Source organism: Achroia grisella, unplaced genomic scaffold (assembly GCF_030625045.1).
Source record: "Achroia grisella isolate CSIRO2021 unplaced genomic scaffold, CSIRO_AGI_Agris_v1 utg204, whole genome shotgun sequence".
NCBI classification, from domain to species: Eukaryota; Metazoa; Arthropoda; class Insecta; order Lepidoptera; family Pyralidae; genus Achroia; species Achroia grisella.
In genome coordinates, this window is record NW_026712703.1 from 2,436,045 (window position 1) to 2,459,610 (window position 23,566).

General features: G+C 32.5%; 1 protein-coding gene across 5 annotated transcripts; it reads right to left on the minus strand.

The window, feature by feature from the left end:
* Nucleotides 1–125: 125 nt before the first annotated feature.
* Nucleotides 126–23,399, minus strand: LOC131841968 (cilia- and flagella-associated protein 44). Of its 5 annotated transcripts, none has more exons than XM_059190388.1 (43): nt 23,302–23,399; nt 21,429–21,594; nt 21,017–21,179; nt 20,272–20,426; nt 19,533–19,696; nt 19,134–19,264; nt 18,707–18,811; nt 18,312–18,461; nt 18,004–18,063; nt 17,660–17,902; nt 17,012–17,188; nt 16,726–16,917; nt 16,513–16,655; nt 15,718–15,851; nt 15,379–15,559; nt 14,665–14,830; nt 13,499–13,602; nt 13,060–13,165; nt 12,553–12,725; nt 11,824–12,033; nt 11,511–11,621; nt 11,281–11,319; nt 10,998–11,166; nt 10,300–10,473; nt 9,981–10,178; nt 9,563–9,701; nt 9,155–9,254; nt 8,839–8,941; nt 8,634–8,753; nt 8,234–8,432; nt 7,264–7,423; nt 6,855–6,993; nt 6,212–6,414; nt 5,641–5,869; nt 5,364–5,468; nt 5,152–5,259; nt 4,626–4,780; nt 3,974–4,123; nt 3,409–3,550; nt 2,905–3,061; nt 2,280–2,393; nt 1,188–1,327; nt 126–218 (listed from the first exon to the last, which is right to left on the minus strand). In XM_059190388.1, exons 1-43 carry the CDS (start codon nt 23,333–23,335, stop codon nt 156–158), a joined length of 6,174 nt encoding a protein of 2,057 aa, XP_059046371.1. In that variant the 5' UTR covers nt 23,336–23,399; the 3' UTR covers nt 126–155. The 5 variants fall into 5 exon arrangements, with proteins under 5 accessions (XP_059046371.1, XP_059046373.1, XP_059046370.1 ...); XM_059190390.1 differs by having other exon boundaries at nt 4,626–4,732; nt 17,660–17,920; XM_059190387.1 differs by having other exon boundaries at nt 17,660–17,920.
* Between the last annotated feature and the right edge of the window lie 167 nt (nt 23,400–23,566).

The following is a 23,566-nucleotide window of genomic DNA, read 5'->3' on the forward strand; positions in this document are numbered from 1 at the left end:
GATTAGCTGGAATAAACAGACTGACAGACAGACAAAAATTGTAAACTTTGCTGTTTTGGTACATGTATCGTATTTATATTAATATGTAGTAAAAAACGATTATTTTAATATTACATACACTCCAATTTTATTTATTTGTATAGATAACACAAGGTCTAAGTTTCTTTATCTTCATCGGCATCGGTGTGATGACTGCGACTTCTTGACGAAATGGATTTCTGTGAATAATTAATTAAATAATATTTGATATCTGATGGTAGATATTGGAGAAGATTGGCATTGAGGATATCGGTCCATTTTTGATGTTTTTTAGCTGAAATTTTATATCAAATTCAAATTCATATAGTACCAGTAACAGGTTCTATATGAATTTGAATTTAAGAAATTTAAGTGCAGAAAATACAGATCAAACATAAATACCTACTACAACAATAAGAACAGTCATTAATATCGGACCGCTCTGTGTTCACCCATGAGGTGTAAACCCATTAGTCCTATTCCACATACACCATATTCCCATGATATTGCTCCGTGCGATTGTTACTTGTTCGGTTCGATTACACATAATCTGGCTAATCACCAATTCAACTTATATGAATGACTGATTATTAAACAATTTTTGGTAATAAAGTTGTAGTTTATAAAAAAAAACAGCGCGATATCAAATTTACTTATAACAAATAATTAGTATATAAGGTCTCTAATAAGTATTTGATTTCTTAAATAATATCTAACTGTTCGGTTTGGTGCTTAAGTAACGTTCACTTCCTTCTGGTTATATCATTATATCCATACATTAATGACATTTTATTTCGCATTTAGTGTGCGATAGCAGGCCTTCATCTTACAAGTCAATAAGTATAGGCTACCTAATAGGACCTGACTGGGGGGAAATGGGATTGTTAGTAATGTGGCCTAATGAACCCATTACTAGCAATGTACCATGTCAGGTTGACCTCCACGCGGTTCCCCCTGGAAACCATCGTGTTAAATTCCTGGTGAATTTGTCACGATGAGATAACTGACCTGACCTCATGCTCATATTATTACCCTCCACTGGTGCCCCGCCAGCGTAAACCGTTAGCGCAGGCGGATGCACCATTCCATTATCACATACAAAAAAGAAAAAAATAGGACCTGACTGAACATGGAAGATGTAATGACACTTCATAGAAATATTTTCTCACCGTTTCGACGGATATAGTCTTATCCATTTCAATTTTAAGGCGCTCCAATTCTTCAGGTCCTAGTAACTGTGCACGAAGACAGTCTATAGCCAGCCTTACTATACGCTCTAGTTCCTCGTTTGATACTTGAACACCGCAATCTATAAAATGATTATTTAAACTGCATAAAACACACCTACATAAGATAATGAGAGAGTTTTCACTTCCACTTTTTGATATCGACCCCTAAGCTCGCGAGTTCATTTTTGGCCAAAAGAAAAAACATTTCTGAATTTTTCGGTGATAGAAACATCAACAATATATCTAATTAATCCGAGAGACAGTGCAAGGAATATGGAATTCAACGTGCTAGAGGAAGAGCTCTATCTACTAAGTTGGATTTTATATGCCTTCGCAAAAAATGTCAGGTGCTGCATTTAACACACGAGTTATACCGACAGTTGACATCGCCTCAGATTTCCCATTTTAGATAACAATTTAATACTTATATATATATATGTTTGTGATACGAGTCGATAGCTACATGTATCATGTTAATGTTAACTGTTGTGGAACGTATTCATAACAATTGCCTTGATATATTGCTTACAACTATTCCAAGCAACGTGACTTGCATCGAGCATACCCCTGCCCCGTCCGAATTTTATATACACAAATGCAAACAATGCAATGATGTCATTTCTAAATCTTACTAATATACATGGATGCTTGTTACTCTTTCATACAAAAACTACTGAACTGATTTTAATGAAACTTTACAGTGATATAGCTTATACATAAGAATAACATATAGGATTTAATTTAAAAATATATTATGTAAATTGAGAGAAATATAAATATAGTTATTTTTGCGTGAAAGAGTACCAAACATAAAGATAAAGACATCTCATTATTATAGCTAAAAATTGCCCACGTCTTCCAATGCACTACGGACATATGTAGCTAAATGAAGGTGGTCTTAAGCAGGTCAATATATAACCATTGTATAATATCCAAGGTTGTTATCATTTTCTATTAAAGGAGACACTTAAAAACATTTGCTATTTACAATTTTCTGAAAATAACAAAATATAGCAGAGATATTTCCTTTACCTTTAATATCTTCTATGACATTACTAACTCCTATGTTCTGTATAGTTTCAGATGTAACAGGATGTTCTTCATCGACCAGTGAATTTACAAGTGCCGTCATTGTATCTTCGGTTTCTGAAATGGTTGTTGTTATACATCATTAGATAGTATAAAAAAAAGTCGCTGCCGCTGTTTGTCCCTGGGTATGCTTAAATCTTTAAGATTACGAAACGGAATTTGGATCGTTTTTTTAAATAGGTAGATTGATTCTAGAGGAAGGTTTATATACATAATACATGTACACCTGTGCGAAGCCGGGGCGGGTAGCTAGTATTTTATAAATATGACATTTATTAACATAATCCTGTACCTGTAGCAATTCTCGAAATTCATCTATTTATGAAGATAGATATGGATAAATATCTAATAGGTATTACACTCATTTTTAGTTTTATTTAGGTTCAGGTAGTGCCTGCCCGCCCTGCCTTATACCTACTGTAGGTACCTATCACAATAATTTTAAATTTAAAGATATTTTACGAAATCTATATAAAATAGCATGTGATTACTAGTCTAGGGTAATCATTTATCTCGGTATAACTTAAAATTCTTGAAAGAGCAAAAATACAAATATAATGCAATTAACCTAAGTCAGCGGGCTGTGTGGCGTGAAACAAAGAAGCGATGGCAGGACCCAAACGCTCATGGAGAGGTTGCTTCACATCAGATATATCTTTAAGTGCTTCCTCTAATGATTCCATTACTTGATGTGTACTGCTTGCTGTACCTTCCATAGCTTCAACCTGTACGAATTTAATATTTTTAAACTTCCTTCAATTTTATTAATTTAGACCTGAAAATAAACTAATGTCAATACATTAATTAGACGTAATGTGACAACCAGAACGACCAATAAAAATATTTTTGTTGTAGATAGTACACTGGTATAAAAAAAACAAAAACGATAAAAAAATCTAGCGCAAACAGGGTTAAAAAGCGTAGTCTAGCGTCAGTTGTGGAATAAATTGCGTAACATATAACATACCAAAAATATTCTCTAAATGAGATAAAAACTCCTCCTTTCGGCGAGTGGTTGAAAATAATAAACAGTCAAATATATGTATCTTATAAATAATGTTAGGTAACTCACGTGTTGTCTAATTAGTCGATCTGCCAGAGTGGCGAGCGCATCGAATGCTCGCGTTTGCTTTTTATACTGGCTGGGGTCACCTCCATATTTCAGAAGCCATTTGCGGACGAGCGTGTCCACCACTTCGAAACGAGACTTATTTCTGTGTCATACAAAACCGTACTTTTAATAGTATCATTGTTGATAATTGTGACTTTTTTTGTTTCTATTTGTAAGTGTTACTACAATGTAGATGGTGACAGTGATATGACATTGTGGACAAAGTACCAAGATATGCCTATATGTGGCCTGCTCTATAGTCAGTTGAAAATTCGCAACAAGTATAAAATTACTCAAACGCAACAGTACCAATGTAATTAAATCCATTTGATTGTACTATGTATTTATTATAGTTAGGCCTACTGTCTATTATAGTAAGCAGTACTAAGCAGATAGGAATCTATCTAATCCATTTTTTTCATATTAAAAGAGACTTGTATACTACTCGTAGAATGATAAATGTTCGTAAGGATGATGATCTTCGGCTTAAAATTTAGCTGGTTTTTTTAATTATGAAACAACATACCCCGCAAGAACGTCTGGAAGTTCAGATGTGAGTTCGCGCAGCAGTTGGTCCGCATCGTCGCGCGTCACACGCATCGCATCCAAACAGTCGTATAACAGTTTCATTATATTAATATCATACACCATCTTGACTTGGGATCCTAATGGTGTGCTATAAAAAAAATATAATAAATAAACGCCATGGAGATTTATGCCTGGAGGTTCGTCCCAGAGACCCAGTCGATATCCTGCGATCAGTACCTCATCCAATTTAAACGGGACTGAAAATACTACGGCTTGAGGATGACGATAGCAGCTCAGCTGCTCCATAAGTTCTTCAGCGGGTTTAAAATTCCATCTGAACTTGACCTCTAACGTCCAGTGAAGCTGTAGAGGTCAGCTGCGGTCAACAACATAAAAGGAGTAGTAGGAAAAAAATTGGGAGATTCGTGTACGGATGTTCAATGATAATGGGTTGTTATAATGAATTGACAAATCCTGTGATTTATTTAAACTAGGTTATTTGGAGCTAAACTTATTTTTATATAAAATATAGTAGGTAAATAGGTAAATACATATCTTTTTAAGTTTGAAATATCTTTATTGAGAATTATTACTTACCTACATACCTATTATTATTATTTACCAATGTATTGAAATTTTTAATCACTTACATGGGGAAGTATTTACGCCTCGGCTGTCTTTTAACGTGGGGAATCATACTGAGGTATATTTCAGACCGGTCGGATTCCGGCGGAGCTGTTGCTGGTGGTGGAGTCGTCTGTGACAGTGGCTTCAATCGAAGGTCCTGAATTTCTTCGCTTAGAGCCTAGCGTAGTTTTAGTTATTAAATGGATAGGGTAGTGAGCTGAGGCAAATGTAACTATTACAAATAAAAAGCACTTAAGTAAGACCTAATTTTAATTTTAAAGTAATTAATGTAAGCGTTATATTAGTGAAGTTTTTTTTATACCAAAGTGGTGGCATAGCACATCTTGCTCCTGGATTTGTTTTTTTACCCTTACAATAAAGCAAATAATTTCGTTCTATTTCCTAAATTCCATAACATAGAATTAAATTATTTATAATTAAATATTAATAAAAAAAAAAATGGTGAAGATAGAACACATAGTGGCAATTATCTAAGTTTTTACGATAATAAAAATTAGTGAATATACTCTTATGGTTGCATGGGCATACCTTGATTTGTTGCATTTGTTGAGAACGAATAATACGTAGGCGTACCACATCGCGTTGGTATTGTTCTGGAATATAGCCACCAACCATAACGGACGGATTTTTTGGAGGCTATATATATAAAGAAGCAAAATATTACTCTTTTCCTTTTTTGCTTATTTTTACACCAATTATTTAGTACATAATTGACAAGAAATTAAACCAATTTCTTTTACCTTTCTGGGGAGAACATCAGCTTGCAAGGCAGCTGCGAGTCGTAGACGTTCAGAGTAATGGTTCAGAACTTGTAAATATTTTTTTTCTAGTTCACTGTGACGCTCCTGCAATTATGATATTTGCTAAGGATTCCGGTAGACGAAATGTATCACAATGTAAATATTTATGAATGTCTATAAATATATTAAGAGGCTTTTACTACAATAGAAAGAAAATATAAAGGTAGCCTTATTTATTAAGTGCAACAAAATTAGTAGTAAATTCCGGAAATCAAACCCGCCATTGCCGCAGCTGATCCAAGATCTGTGGTAGCGCTCCCAATGTAGCTGAAAACTTGTGTCGACGGGCCATCTGCCGCAAAAGATCATCGAGCGTGCGGTCTACACGTCGCGGTCGTCCGAGTTTGCGTGTTAGCACATCGCGCATTTGGGCCCGTAATTCCTGAGCCCGTGCTTCCATTGCGCGTAGATCCATGTTCATGCGGAATAAATGAGTGCGGTTTATCCTGCGAGTAATGAAGCGTATGTATTGTTTGAAATTAATAACCTTGGCTCCCATTATATTTTACGAAAATTTATTATTATATTTTTATTTATTTTTGTGGTATAGAAATAACAAAAATAAATATGTAATTATTGATAATATTGATATGATAAAGATGTAGTGCATAGGGGATTAAAAATAGTTATTAGTCATAATAGATTGTGATTGGTTGGTTTGGTTCAAAGAATAGGGCAGCGCAATAAATCATCACAAGAAGTTAAACATACCTACTTCTAGTTTGTTATTATTTCCAGAAATATTAAATTATAGGCTTATATTATTATTTTACCCCATGAAAGCTTACTTTTGTCTCTGTCTCTGCTGTTTAATTTCTTCCTGCAATTCAAGCACACGTCGGCACAATCTTGTCAACATTTGCTCTGGAAAAACTACAGTGTTTGACAGTCCCTGTGGGCCGGTGCATCCACGAATAGCAGACGCTCTAATTTGATCATACCGGAGTACTATTACCTGGTCGACGTCGTTTAAACAACTCTGTTTCTCCATCTGAATTAAATGATTATTTAGTTGAAGTTGAAACTAACAATGTACGTTACTGTTAGTTTCGTACATCAGATAACTGTCATGTAGAGCACTCATTATAAGAACGTACAAATATTCAATAAAATAAATTTGTTTTATAGGAGAAAGTGGATTATTAGGAATATAACCGCATTGCTAGCAATGTCAGGTTAACCTCCACGTGGTTCCCCCTGGAAACTATGTGTTAAATTCATGGTTAATTTACCACGGTGAGCTAACTAACCTGATCTTAACACCATTCACTGGTGCCCCGGCAACGTAAACGGTTAGCGCGGGTGCACCATTCCACTATTATACATAAGAAAAAAATGTGTTTTATATAAAAATAGAAATTGAGCAGGTAATTATGATTAATATTATCATAATAGAAGCGCAGAAGGTACTAAGAATAGTAATACACTTACCATGAATTCTTTCAGTTCATTCTTTCTCTTATCAAGTTGCACGCTGAGTTTTCTTTTCACTTTATAGTGCGCTTCGATGTCCTTTCTCAAGAGATCGACTAATCTGTCTTGTTCCAACATTTCTTGTTCGTGTTTTTGTCTAAGAAAATATAAGTGATGCTTTATATATATATAAATATTAAATATTTTTTTTCTTATATATTTTAAAAACTGCTAATTAAACTGTAAATAGAAACGTGACAACTTTATTATTATTTCCTGGATGGGTTTAGCCGTAAAGTTAATGGCTAAACAAATCATCATAAAAGCTGGTACGAAGACGGACAAACTGATTTTTATTCACGTCAATCAATTTGTCCCTGTTGCACGAACAAAGTCACAGGTAAAAGCTAGAAATTGATAATCTAACCTGGTATTCCTTAAGTCATAGGTTTTATCATAGACGTCCTTGTCGCAACCTTCTGGGCATATGTTAGGGTCGAGGCGAATAGGACCGATATCACGACTGTCCAAACTGCCTTCATCCTGTTCTTCACTCGACGATGAGGATGATTCGGATTCCGAAGATTCTGACATGATGTAAAATTAGATAAACAATAATAATATCCCAGGACATATCACACAGCGCCGTCTAGATCCAAGATAAGTAGAGCTAGAGATACAAACAAGCTTACTCATGAATACTGTTTATACCATTTGAGGTAAAGTGGTGTGCTAAAGCGCTAGACCACCAAGCCATCAATGTATGTATGTCTATCCCTCTTTTCGGTATTTATTACTACAAATAATACCTATATTACATTTATTCACAGGTATATTGTCAATACCTTCTCAAATATTAAATAGATTTAATGTAGTAAATCTGCATACAATTAATCCATGAGTTATAAAATTTTGATATAAAAATACACTTTTAAATATACGTCACAATTATTATTACAATCTACTTCTTATTTACTGCTGAAGAAAACGTAAACTCATCTAAATACAATGAAATACGTTTTTTCTGTGCGTTTCTCGAGAAGACAAACAAACGTACAGAAAAAATGTAAATAAATATAAGTATATATAAGTAAATCTTAACCGCATGGCAAAACAATGCTAGCCGCGTCTAGTATCATCCTAAAATATGGTTCTGAGCCATCGGTATCCATTGAACTCGTGCACATTTTCGAAGTTCATTTCCAATAATTACTACTTGTTGAGATTGTAATGGAAATTTGTTGAAAGATCAAGTTAACGTTGCTGATACCAGATTTGGGAGATTTAAAATGCCGTGTATTGAGCTACAGCAAACAGCATTCATATAATCTCTTATGATATACCTACATATGTAAATGATTAAATGTAGTTATTACATATACAGGATTATATCAAACCATCATTGTCGCGGTCTCGTGGTGGTCTGTATTTCTTTTTGAATATTCTACGCAGGAAGTCTGCAAACTTATTGTCTTGGACGAGACGTTTAAACTGTCTCTGAAGCTCTTGGCATTGGTGGTCTAAACTTTCTTTATTAGAGAAGTGTTCTTCAATACGATGTTCGCAATCCATTATTTGTTCCTGTACGCCTCGTACCTATACAATAATAAAGTAAATGCAATATAAAATAATAGTTTTAAATATATACATATATATAGATAAATTGTTATTATAAATAGAATTATACGCTGTATACTTAAATCGAAAGTTATAGAAGAATATAGGTAATAAACACAATTATCAAGCGTTCCTGTAATAAATTGTGACGATCCTATTCATTTAATTGTCTCTAATTACCTGCATTAGTTTCACATAAACCCTTTCAGCTAACCTATCTTCGTGAGCTTCGAAACGATTCAAGACGTTCATCTCTCTATGTAGTTGATATAGGTGTAATTCAAGTAACTGATTCTTTTCCTGTGGAGAAAATGATGTAATATTTAATTACAGATATTTTGTTTTTGTTTTTATGTATGTTGTAGGTAGAAGTATTAGAAAATACCTGTACACGAATCCGTTCACGTTGTAATTGTCGTAAACGCGAATCGAATTGTTGTACAGAGACATCGGCATCAGCTAGTAGCATATCTTGTTCGTATAGATGCCTTAAAGAAAGGAAAAGACATTGATTAGGTCTTTATTTAACAGGCTTATTTTATATTTATTATATTTCGACGTAAAAAAAAACATTTATATAATATAACATTTAATAAACATTTAAAAAAAACATTTAATAAAATAACTATGCTACTACTATGGCATAGTAATCAAATTAAATAAAATTATAGTAAGTTTGCGTTAGTTGTATCATTTAATACCTTTCGATGCGTCTGTCTCGTATTTCAATTTCAATGTCTGAAAATTCATGATCTGCTCTTGGTTTTAATAGTTCCCATGAGGCAACTAATGGACGAGATTCTGTAAAATTGGAACATAAAAATTATTCGACATATCAGTTTCACATTTATTTTTTGTATCAGTACTCAATACATCTATAATCTATATTATAGGTCTATGAGTATGTTCAGATCTATGGGAGTGTAGATTGGATTGGACGTTTGGAATGATTACGATATTTTAGAAATGAAATATGTTTGATGCCCTAATTATATATTGATATATGACTGATAGGATGTCCCGCTCTTCTTGTGCACTATTAGTGTGACCAATGAAATGACTTGTTTTAATGTGATCAAGTGTGAGAAAGTATACAAATAAAATCGTACCGGTAATAGGCACAAACTTAGGAACTCTCTGTTGTGGCACTCGTGGCTGTGGGTATAAGGTGGATTTTCTGCGTTCTTGTATCATAGGTTTCTTGCCTGCAGCCCTAGTAATAGCAACTTGTATTGGTTCTGGCTTTATCTAAAAGTATATCAAGTTTAATTAATCTGTTTGAAATAAAATTTTATTATTATATTTAAAGTTTCATTAATGAAATTGTTCACCCGCGTTAAATTTCAATAAAAAATATAGACTATGTTAAAGCTTCATTATAATCCGTTCAGTAGTTTTTGCGTTAAAGAGTAACAAACATCCATACTTACAAACTTTCGCGTTTATATATATCTTTAAGATGAGTATGTAGTATATATATTTATGTTTAAGCTAGTTACAGAAATTAATACAATTCTTATAGCATACTTCAAGATTTTTTTCAGGAAATTCGAGGTCATCATCTATATGTGGTACTAATGGCGGTGGTTTCACAAGTCTTTGCGGTATCTCACTTCGAATTTCGCTAAGTCTTTCGGCGATCTTCTTCATTTGCGTTACCATACGCACTTTGTGTTCGCGAAGTTCTAACACATTTGTATTGAAGGCACGTTTGTTGTCGTATATCTGAGGGTGTAGAAGTTCATATAATAATATTTAAATAGTTAATAACATCAAAATTTAGATTTACTACATAAAATTATAAAACAGTTATGGCAGCAAAATATACAGTACAGTAAGGATTAACCTCTTTTCTTGTGAGACAAACACGCAATTGAGTATTATGGGCTGGAGATGCAACATAGTCTTCTTGGCTCTTGAGCAAGCGGTTGCCTATAGTGGCCTCTGCTTCTTTTAATGCTTCAGCCGCTCCTGGGGGCAAAGCATGGGGGTCTGGCTTACGTGAAAGATGTTCTTGCCACTGAAAATAGAAAGAAATGTTTCATCATGATCATTGTAGAACTCTCATTAAATATACAGATAACAATACATATAATTTGAAGAAGCAAGATAACGAAGTAACATTGGGCGACTTTATCATTTAACTGTGATTTTTACGAGACAAACGTTGGATGGATATGAATAGGTATCTAAGTAGATTCGAGTAGGTTGAGATGTACGTAACAGCAAGTTGATTATATCTGACATTATTGTAGGAGTTATATATCTCAATAATAATATCTTTCTGCAAGGAAGCACTAAAGCACACTTAATACCTAGTGTGCTTTAGTGCTCCCTTGGTGCGTAATACCTAGTATAGATTATCAGGATCCTCATATTGTATTAAGCAACTTTCTGCCATTTGATTACCTAGATAAACTTTAACTGTTATATATTGCTCCTAAATGTTATAATTATATGATACATGTAAATAAATTATTATTATTATCATCATCTGTATCTGAAATATATATATAGGTATATATTATCTTACATGTACCTCACCTCAATAAACTGGAGGTGATGACGATGTAAACGTTGTCGATAATTCCTCAGAGCTTTCTTTAAAGGATGTGGTGGTTTTGGAGGTAATCCCAGTAAGAAAGACGCTACTCGTGGAGGTCCATATGACAGTTTCCTAGCAGCCGCTCGACGAGTGGTAGATTCAGCTCGTCTAATAAAGCCACCGTTACAATGATTGTCCAATTTAAAGAAATACAAAATAAGTGGCAGTAAGTAATTGTAGGTACATGCAATTGAGTTAACAAACACAGTATAATTAAATTACCTTGTCTCTGCATCTGCCAGTGCCAGTAAATTCATATTTCTATGGTAAGCATGTAATTAAAAAAAATATGTATAATATAACATTATTGAATACCACCTAAAATTAAACACTAGTCACACTTCTTTTATCCATTGGTTTTCCATTTGCCATAGATTCATTATTCCCATATCAATTTCGGACATAAACCTACTTGTTTTTAATGTATTGTTTTGCGTATATACAGTACGTACCTTCCGCGCAAAGCAGCTTCAGCCATTTTTTGATAAACTTCTTCTAATTGATCATAGAAAGCTTTTGCGAGATTTTTTTGTCGCAATGGTCGTATCGTGACTTCAGGGTCTCTAAAAATGTAATAAGTCTGATATTAGTACAAATAAATATTATCTATAAATTTAAAGAAACATTTTAACAACGAAGACTTTGCAGCCGCAGCAAGCAACAGTTTGTCTGCTATAAAGTATCATATTAAACAAAAAAAAAAGATCTATTAGGCTTAGCACGAGTAATATGAAAAATAAGCAAGCTTTAGTATAACTTACTAACCTGATGGCTCTCAATGTGAAAGGGTATACGTCCAGCTGTATAATATTTCTGGAGTGCATTTTGTGCAGAGCCAGATTTGAAGCCTCCAGTTGGTGAGCGAGCTTTCTTTTCGTGAGCGCTTTAGCCTCCTCCAACTCTTGTTCTTGTACTGCCAATGGACGTGGATCCAGAGTGACATCAATTTGTTGAGAGCATGGCAATGATCGGTTCCTATAAAATATAAATTATAAATATTTATATTACCTTTTACATAGTAATGCTTGTATATACCTAATATCAGTATGTGTACATAAAGGTATACTAAGTATTTTAATAAATAATGAAATAATTTTAGTTATTATAAACAATTAATGATAAAAAGTTTTATAATTTTTTTTATGGGAAAAAATCGGAAGCATCTGATTTATATATATATGTGACGGTTACCGCTAACCACCCGGAGCCCACCTGATAGCTTATCTAGAACCTTCCATTTTTATATAATCTTACTATCAAGCTGTCAGGTGTCTTTAAAAATAAAGACAACAGCTTAAATTAAATCTATTGAACAGTTCAGTGGTTAAAATAGTTAAGATAATTCATAAAACATGAACTAGGTTCTATAAAACTCAATAACAAATTTATTAATTTCTCAACTTAATAACAAAGAATAATAAAATTAATCTTAAACAAAATTGGTAAAATCAGGTACACTACATTCTACATCTAAGAAATACATAAATTACTAACGCCTTGATAAGTTTATTGTATTCTGCAGTAAGTTCGGCCAGTTGATCTCGGACACGTTTTTTATGTGCATTTGCTATTGCCATCATCTTGTCGTACTCCTCTTTTTGTTTCAACTCTTCATGTGACATTAATTCTCCTTCAAGTGTACTCGGCTCTTTAACTTTTACAACTTTCTATAAAGAATAATATTTTCAATCGCTTAAGAATAATCAGGAAAATAATTTATTTTTTTGTATGAGTACTTACGCACTTTAAGCTAGTACTGATACTGTGTTTTTATGTGAAGATAGAACAGATATGCAAAATATATAATATATACCATAATTCCTTCTTTTTTTAATACATTTCTGGTAAAACAACACCTGAATAAAGTTGTACTTATAAATAGTCCTTCCATAAAGCGAGACTCATGCTCAATAGTGGGACGACGATGTTTATGATGATGATAAAATATTCTGTATTGTGTCCATTAGAAAAAATGTTTTGGTAGATTCAAGTATCACTTACGGGAATTTCTAGTGGTTTTGGTAATGACAGCGTTGTTAGTAAGGCCTCCGTAAAATTTACTTGAAAAGAAAATATGTTGCCATCTGCACCACAACTATACAGCATTCTATAAATTAATAAATAGATAAATAAAATATACTTTACTTATTTTTACATTACTGTAATTACATTAATAATGTATTAAAAACCACCCGTAAAATTACAATTAGTTTAGTTTAGCCAAAATTTGGTACGTATATATTATTAAGACTAATAAACTATGTAATTTTAACTAAACAAATTTGACTTTGAGACTAAAATTAAATCCAAATCTAAATAAATGAATATGGAATGGTCCACCCACTGAAGCTAATGCATACGCTAGTGGTGTCAGTGGATAGGAGTTTATGGAGGAGGAGAATGAGCTTAGAGCCATTATGATTTTATCTGTGATTCTTACTTTCCATCAGCACTGAATTCCAAACATGTCACAGTACCAGTGTATCGGTCGTGCATAGGTAAATAGTAATTGTCAAAAAAATCAATCCGCGGTGTAGGTTGGGCCTGAAACAAAAAAAGAATAGAATCGACGATTTCAGCTAAGCGAATTACCTAAATGCCGTCTACACAAAGTTAGTAATTCATTTTATGGTAATTGCGTAAGATTCTATAATAAACTGCCAGAGTCTACGCTAAATCTTACAGAGAGGCAATTCAAATCTTATATTACTTAAAAAAGCCTATTATAAGATAGATGAATTTATAGAAAGCAATATATAGCAAGAATAAGTTTATTTGCGGACAACGTTATAATTTTAATTTTCATACTGCTTTCTTGATATATGATAGCGTAGCGGCTTTTGTATTGATTGCCGCATGCATCCTTATGTAAAGTGCGAATACTGTAACTACCATATAGTAATTTTTGTAGCTGTGACGTGGTCGTGTGGAATGAGTAGTCATGCTCACTAAAATGTCCAGACATGTGGCGGCGTGGTGGGCCGGGTTAATGGGCTCCCTAAAATATGGTCGAGCGCAGTGATGGCTGGCTCATCCGTCATACTCGTGAACGAGTGCTGCTTGTAGGGACTGGTCTGCTCTTATCACTACGACTGATTTAATCTTATTGCATATTTATATTTGACCCAAAAATTAGTGCTTGTTGGTAGTTTGTATTCACACGTTTCGACTTGTAAATGTAAACTTACAAGGATTATTTAAAAGAGCAACACACAAGTTTCTTGCTCGTTCTTCTTGTGATGAGACAGCTTTCCGAACGAGTGGTAGATAAAAAACAAATTGTTATGACTATTCAAAAGTGCTTAAATTAAGTTTATTTGAATAAATGATTTTCTATTCTATTCTATTCTAATATTTTTCATAGACATTGGTAATAAAAAACCAAAAATACTATACGGAGTACGTACTCAGTGAAATCTAGAGACTCCTTGGCAAATGCCACAGAAAGTAGATAATTAATAATATTGCGTAATCAGAAAAAAAAAAACAAAAATGTATGAAGTGTATAAATAGTTCAATAACTGTAATTTTATGTCATTTAATAGTAATATATCTGCTATTCTATTTAATCCATATATGAGAAGTTACTGAAACACCTCCTTGTACCTCTTCTTTAGCCAAACGTCTGCCTTTTAGTTTCTTGAGTAGCTTTTGTGTGGCCTTGATCCAAGTTAAATAATGTTGTTCTGGCGAATCTTCCTCTTCAGTTGGCATACGTACAACACGTATATATCCAGTATTTGTACCAATGACAAGGTATCGGCCATCACATCTAAAAAGTTATAAGATGTTCTTACTTTCGACTATTTTCGTCCACAGAGGCTCAGAAATCTTAAAATAGCTTGTATAAAATAATTCCTATATATAGTCATTGGCTTCCCTAAAATATGTTTTAGGGCAGTGATGGCCGGTTCATACGTCATACTAGTGAACGAGTGCTGCTTATATGAACTGGTCTGCTTTAATCAGTACGAGTGTTTTAATGTTTTCCGAGTTTTCCTAATGAGCGGTAGATTAAAAGAATGATAACTGTGACTATTCAAAAGTGCTTAAATTAAGTTTATTTGAATAAATGGTTTTCTATTCAATTCTATATATATACTATAATAAAGAAGAAAGAAATTTTAAGAAGTAAAGCCAATAATTATAGTCACTTTTCGCTTAGTAAATTTATATAATATGTAGAGTACCTACATTTTCATTATTGTCAAATCAAAATTCCAATTTACTTAATAACTGTTATCTAGGTATAATTCTTAGCTGTTGATTATTAAAAATATCGCATGTAATTTATTATGTAAATAATAAAAAATATTTTACACAAATTTTAGAGCCGTAATATCATCACTCCACGCTCCAGGAATTGGTCCATATTTTAGAACCTTATTAACTCCTGGTTTCACTAGTAGTAGAGCTCCAGTTCCACGTTGTACTACCCAAATGCCATCCTCGCAATATTGAGCCCAAGTGATGGTGGTCCCAAGCATACTTTCGCTTTCCACTGCAACATATCACATCTATAAGTTGTGTGTATATTAGAATTCTTACTTGGATTAAATAATACGAGTTCTGCTTTAATATTTAATTAGGTAGGCCAAAAACTCGTAAGTCATTATCTGCAATTTCTAATTAATGTATTTTAATTAAATAATTATTTACTGAGCTCTATTTCCCCAAGCCATTCATGTTCTTCGTCATCGTCTTTATCATTAGTCGCTTCATCCTTGGCTTTCAAAGCCTCTTCGTCTATACTGGCAAGATCTTCTTCCGTAGGAAAAGGCCGGTATCGCATACTGAGAAATATAATTGAATAGCATTCAGTACTGCAGTATGTATGTAGTTGAAAAACTATGGAACATATATAGCGCAATAATAAGATGTACTTTATAGTATTTATATGTTTAAACTTACGCGTGTGTTTTATTTTAATTATATGTTTAATACGGCCTAACACAAATAATTTTATGGTAAATCAGGTATTTACCTCTCTCGATGTTTCAATTAGTTAGCATTAGCGTTAATAAATGTATTTTTATATGACAATCTAACGCCGGTAGATTGTCATATAAAACAGAAGTTTTTATATGACAATGTAACGATGGTAGTTGATTAAACGCAGTTACCTACGGAAATTGATCGCTGTACTCAAGTCACCTCGTGAACATGTCTAGTGTAACCTAGTCGAAACGTCTTGAGAGACAATTTACCATACAATTGTAGAGCTTAAAACCCAATTAACTATATTAAATGTAAGTGTAAATCTAACTCACTCGATAAACGTTGTCCTGACTAAATTGTGAATATAAAATTCGTATCGATGTAATAACAAAAACATATTTCTTAATTTTATCTTTCATGTAAAATTAAGAAATATGTTTGTTTCTTATTATAACAAATAACGGAACGTGTGATGCTGGTTTATCATAGGTAGGAAATAATACCATGGATACATACAAATGTTTTTTCACTAATGTTTCCTTGTATGATAAGAAGTCTAGCTTAAATGTTGTGATGTCACTGTATTTGCGTATAGGAACATCCGGAAGAACAGCTTCCATTAGAAAACCAACTTGTCCACATAGTAGCAATACAGTTTCCTGAAATATACTAACATCATTAATATGTATTAGGTATTTTAAAAAAATCTATTATCTTCAAATACGTTACCTCTCCGGGTTTCCATGTCATGTAGGCTATATTGTTAGGAGTTTCAATAAAACCAAGACGGTGTAAGCTAAATGGTGTACCTGCTTCCAGCTTGTAAAGAAATATTGTAGTATCCTCACCGCAAGTAACTAATAGAGTTCGTTGTTCATTTATCGTTATTTGCGTTAGGGGCTTTGAATGTGGTTTTAGTAACTGTAAAGTATATTTAATATTATATACATTTGTAGATATAAAAGTAGCATAAAATAAAATAGTGATTACAAATAATTATGGCACAGGATAATACCGAAATCATGTCTATGGCGTCAGCATGAAGAGAGTCACCACTGTGTATACTAAGAGCGGAATGTACTCGAATATTGATCATGTTGGTCTGTGATTGAAGTCGCTCAGGGTGCAATAAAAGTGTGCGCATTATTCCATCAGAAAAACCTACTAATAGAATACGTGATGTTTCATCAACCTATACAAAAGGAAAACAATTATTTTATCAATCAACTTTTCCTACAAATTAGTGACATTGTGTAAAAATTAATAAATATATTATATAGCCTATGACAGTGATTCCTAAAGTGGAGACCACGGCCCACAGGGGACAAGTACATCAATATGCGAAAATACATCATACATAGGCATAAGAATTTTAAAAAGGCTAATGTGGGGCATGGCACATAAAAAGGTAACATTGGTCTAGAGGAAGCGTATTGACGTTAAGTTGCAATTTTCAATATTTCTCTTTATTTTGCGGCTGCTAAAATAAACTATTGTACTGGTTATATTATTATTAGTTTTAACTGTGAATGGTTTCAGTAAGTCAGAGTTAACTATTGTATAAGTAAAGTTGAATGGAACAATGATATGAACAGTAACAGGATAGGTTTTGACAAGTATTTATGAATTTATTACGGAAATATAAATATTGTATAATACGTACATCCACTGGCGGGTATAATAAACAAGTGATAGGTGCAGGAAAGTGGTAACGAGCTAGCAATGCATGAGTTTCTATGTTATATGCTTGTAATGCACCGTCTTCACCAGCAGTAATCAAGATTGGGTGTGTTCGGAGAGCAGCCATCGAAACTATACCCCCAGCATGACAAGTCATCACTTTATGGTGGTCGCATTCAATTTTATCTATTTCGAGTTCCACTGTCCATATACCACCATTGCCGTCCTGAATAAAGAAAAGAATCTTTCATAATATTAATAAAAAAATACTTTCTATTATCTTATATTTTTGTCAGCTTTAGAATTATCATATAATTAAGTAATTACCTGAGCATACCAATGCATATCTTTTTGATGTTTGAGACACATTATTTGGCAATTCGGTACCTGTAATTAATTTTTATTACCACAGATTTAATTTAGAATATTAGAATTTATTTGTATTATTTTATCAAACATAGTTCGCTTTTGAAATGTATTAAATCTAGGTAATTTTTATCCTCATAAACGGTCCTCTTAGGTGCGAGATCATTCATCCATCTATCCATACCATTCAAATTCCACATTTAAATACGATAGTTTTACTGTTTCTGTTGTTTTAGTTACATAATAAGATCTAGCAATAAAAATCATACGCAAGTTTCAGCCACTGGATTTAGTTCGACGTAAGGGTCGTCTTCAGGAGGATCAGCCTGCTCTACGGTATCCCAATACCATGCTCGAATACATCCATCGCGTGCTATAGTTGTTATTTCATCTCCCGCAGGACTGAGCATGAACTGGATCTAAATATTGTATAACATTATATAGCTGACGAAAACTGTATTCATAGTTATTTTTATGAATTTACATGAAGAGCTATGTGGATAATATAATATTTTAAGTATAATTTTATTTATGAGTATAGATGCCATTCTAGATAAGCCATAGATACTTTAGTTAGGATGTCATTAGTTTACTTTAATTATGTTTCCGTTAAATATTTAAAACTTGGGTTTAGTGTATTAAAATTTATTTTATATTTACTTACCACAGGAGCTTTGTGACAAGTTTTTCTACCACGCTGCGTTATTTCTAATTTAACAAGTCCAGCTTCCCATACTAACACGTTGCCCCACTCACATCCCGATAACACCTACACAACAAAAATATTTTTACACAATTAGATACTTTGTAAATATTACAACACTAGTATACGAACATAAATATAAAAAAGGTTTAAGAATGCAAAATGGCACATTACACGATATTATGCCGGGATAGTGTATTTTCATACACAGGAACAAGAGTTCGATCTTTCATCCAATTTTATTTCAGCTTGTAGTAATGCTACCTACATATATCAAAGAAAGAGTCTCTATTGGAAGCGTTAATTTATTGATGAATCTCTAAAGTCCCAACAGCCTCCATTCATAAAGATTAAACAGATAGAAAATGTTTTGTAATACTGGTATTACCTTTTCATCCGGCATTGGATAAACTCCAATCACATCACAAATCTCCGTTTTACCAAACCGACCTAGTTCACCTTTTAACTTCAAACCTGTGAATGTTTGAGCCATTTTCCAAAATTTTATATGAGCAGCACCTGTAATTTTTTTTAAATAAAGTTTTAATCTTGTCTATTTAATACTATATGTACTTTTATTGTTAATAGTAAAATTGTTAATATGATACAGATTATTCAGCTCTATTATTTGTATTATGAATGAATTGTTATTTGTTTCAGTTTTATGTTGAAATAAATATTTAGATTAAAAATATTTTTATATACAACGTACAATTATTATGAATATAAGCAATATAATATAAATATAAGCATTACGTTCTACAGACTGGGTTTAGATTTAAATTACCTGCCGTAGTAAGTTGTCCGGGACAATAAGGTGAAAACATTACTGAGTTTATGTCAAATGTAAAAGCGCTAGTGCGAAGCAAAATACGGTGTCGTTTCCAGTTCCAAATAGTTAAGTTGTAGTCTGGTTCTTTACCCACAGAAGCCAGAAGTTCACCGTCGGGACTGCATTGACAATATTGTAGCTATTAACATCTTTTAGGTATACTTTTAGATATACCTATATTTTAACTAGCAGCACCTAACAGTTGTTTTGCAAACTTACTTTATGATAATTTATATTACAAAGTATTCTTTTAGTTAATCTTAGTCACCTCTTACTATCCATAGGATGAATAGATTAAAATTAACGTATTGTATTTTTTCGCCGAAACTATACTGAGCGTAAAAGCTCTTTAGGTTATAATTCAGTAACAAAGTTAATCGATCATACAATAATCTTTAAAAACTATAATGCTTGTACATAATGTTAAAGAGATCCATAAACATTGGTATTACATAGTATTATGTACTACAGAATTTTTGTACTAGGTATTTAGGTTTTCCTTTAAGTATATCTCTATCGTCAACTTGCTCATAGTCAAATTTCTAGTCTGTTATTTATGGAATGAAATAGGTATTTTAATTGGGTAACATAACGATATTTTACTAAAACTAATTACAAGTGACTATGTTCTGCTAATGTAATAAATAATTAAGTGTTATTGTATACCCACAAAATACATAAACATGCTACATACCTAAAGTCTAGGATAGAATATGCATTAGTTGTGCCGTCTCTAAGAATAGCGTCTATATCCATTTGCGGCCAAGTGTATAGTAATATCAAAGGATCCCGATGTCCTTCTCTTCCTTCTGCTACTGCTATGCGGTAATTTGGATCTTTCCTAAAAGACTGAGGTGAGGTTTGATTCAATATCAAGTGAAGTGGAAACAGTTAAAAGTATGAAAGTGATAAAAACTAGTATGAACGTACGTGAATCAGCATAAATAAAAAGTTATGAAATACCTATTCTTTAAACAAGATTGATTTTTTGTGAAATTAATTTTCACAAATAAATAATCAATCTTGCTGTACTTCGAATGTTAACAATGGCATCTCCCATATAAGATGAATCATATAAATTCCAAATATAAGAAAATCTGCAAATATGTCACGTAACATAAATAAATACAATAAAGTGGATCCGTTAGGCAGGCTTTGAGCTACTCTTCACGTGTTTGGAGTGACCTCTGCACTCGCCCCCATTTTCATCCAATGAACCATGGCCAACAGCATTAGAATAATTTGAAAAAATATACAATATAGCTATTAAATATAAATATTGAACAATAATAGCAACAGCGCCACTCATTATAATTAACATGAAATGTAATAATACTATTATACTCTTCATATCGTTTCCACAACAAGACCAAACATTTTTTTAAATGTGCAAATATTTTGAGACCATACTTTTTCAGTGGTGTAAAACTTTCACTTACTGTAATATTTCCAATCGATCCACCGGTAGTGCTCCTTCTAAACCATGTTTGTTTAGTGTAGACATCCATAAATGTTATAATACTGCCCGCAGCCCAACATACTACGCTCTCGTCACAAGCACACAGATTGAAGTATTTGTGACAATTGTAACCATAAGAATATCTTTTATGTTCTTGTTAAGAAATGTTATAAGTTTCTCTAATTTTGATACGGTATGAATATTATGTATGCAATGAATAATGAATGATGATGATATCATCAATATGTACATATTGTGATACTTTCTTCGCTGAAGAATAATTATGTAATATCAGCCATTTCCATTACCTTAATAATTCATTAAAAAAACTCGAAAGATTAGAGGGATTTCAAGAAATAAGCGAAAATATAATGATGTTTTTAAAAGGATACTCAAATTCAAATAAGTTAAGAGGTATGGTAGAGTCCAAGGTATTAACAGCACCAGACAAAAAGTCATCTGGGTCATATTCCGTAAGTAAAGACTCTTCTTCCAGTTGCTCTTCTTCAACTTCTTCAGGGATTACTGTTTCTTGTATCGGTAATTCCTCTTGTTCACCTATATTTACTTAAATTGATTATTTACTGTATAAATAATTATATTTCTACAAAACAGTATGCATGAGGCTGGGCATGTGCGATGATTTAAGCTAGATAGAAATAAATTCTTCCTACCTATTATTTTTATAATTCGTCAAGGTATAAGTAAATCACTTCTACAATGAAGGTGACAAAATGAATATAGACGCATACAACATCAGGTTATTTTATAGAATTTGGCGTTTAGGTACATTGTACAGTAGGTATGTATTAGGTATATCAAATATTCGCAGACTTGGTCGTGGAAAAATAAGTTCAAGCGCATAACTGATCTTTCTTATAAATATATTATACATTATAAGAATAAGCCGTGTCAATGTGAGTATGTTTATTGCCTCCTAGTACTTTAAGTATTATAATAATTTTAACAATATTTGTTATAGTGTAAACAGACATGAATTTTGGACTTGCGTTGCATATGCAGAAGTTGAATTTTAGTTTTTGCCTAGTATTGCGAAGTATTCCAGCTGACTACGTGCAGTCTAATAAGTGGGTGTCTCCCGTGTTTCCTTGCTACAGTACGGCTAGGTATATGTATACCACAGTTGTAAGTGTAATTGCAGTATTGTCAAAGACAATAAACTGTAATGTTTACACTTTACAGTCTTTGATAGTATAGTCTTAATAATGTTTAAAGATATAATTTAAATTAATTACGGGCGAATTTCGACTACTGGCGCGCCACTAGCTATAATAATTATGCTACGGTATATATAAAGGCTCATCCGCATGACAGATGAATAGTTCAAATAAATTGCAATAGATGTCGTTACAGGTTTCGCTCAACAAAATTAATATTCAGAACGGCATTCATGTGCCTATCTTTATAACAATTAATTACAATTATTTAGTTATATATTATCAATTAGTGAGTTATGTACAACAATGAAATGAATAAAAATATAAGGCGATTCACGCTAGGTCAAATCACTTTTCGCAGTTGTTGCGGCAACTATACATTGATGCGATTCTCGATGCGAAGAAGATTGCCGCTCTGCTACTTGTGCAAAGTACTTAATTCATTACTCCAAGACTTACGAGTTTATATATACATATATAAATAAGTGTATATAATGAATTGATGTATATATAATTTTGTTTATATAACTGGTATTATAAATAAGGTGATAGGCCAATTAACAAGTTACAGGCACCTCAGAAAATAAACTGAAAATACTTATCCAATAAATAAATATCGGATGATTGTTAGTAGTAGGGAGTCCATTACTAACAATCAAGCTTCATTTCTAGTAATGTAATATCAGCCATTTCCAATGAGGTCTACGCAACCTATTTGGTCACGTGGATTTCAAAAACTATTGCGGTCAATTTTTGATGAATTCGCCACGGTTGTCTAATTTAATAAATTTTATTGTCTTATCTTTCACTGGTGTCCTTTTCAAACAATAAAAACATAATCAATAGCTCTGTATTTATTGTAGCAGATTACAATATCTTGTAGATATTGGATCTGATATATGTTAAGAACAATCTTAGCTAAAAAGAAAAGCTCGTCCTATTTATTTATGGGTTATGATTATGTGCAGTTAATTATTAAAAACCATAATTGAACTGTTTAAATTAAATTTTATGCAGTTTAACAACTACTGTAACATAATAGAATGTTATGGATAATGAACAAATATAATAATGTAATGAATTTTACCTTCTATGGTAGCTTTAAGTTCATTATCAGCCATTTTATGTGTCTATTTATATTTATTTCAAGAATTAAACAAACATTTCTATCTATAAAATATGGTATCCCGGCAACGATACTTTAAAGAAATACAGCATAAAGTTTATATCCACGCAACGATTTGATTCGACTTAATCGATTTGTCTCATATCTCGTATACTTATTCTGTGCACATATAAGAACGCTACTAGAATAAATTTTACATATCTGACAAATGAATGATTGTCAATGT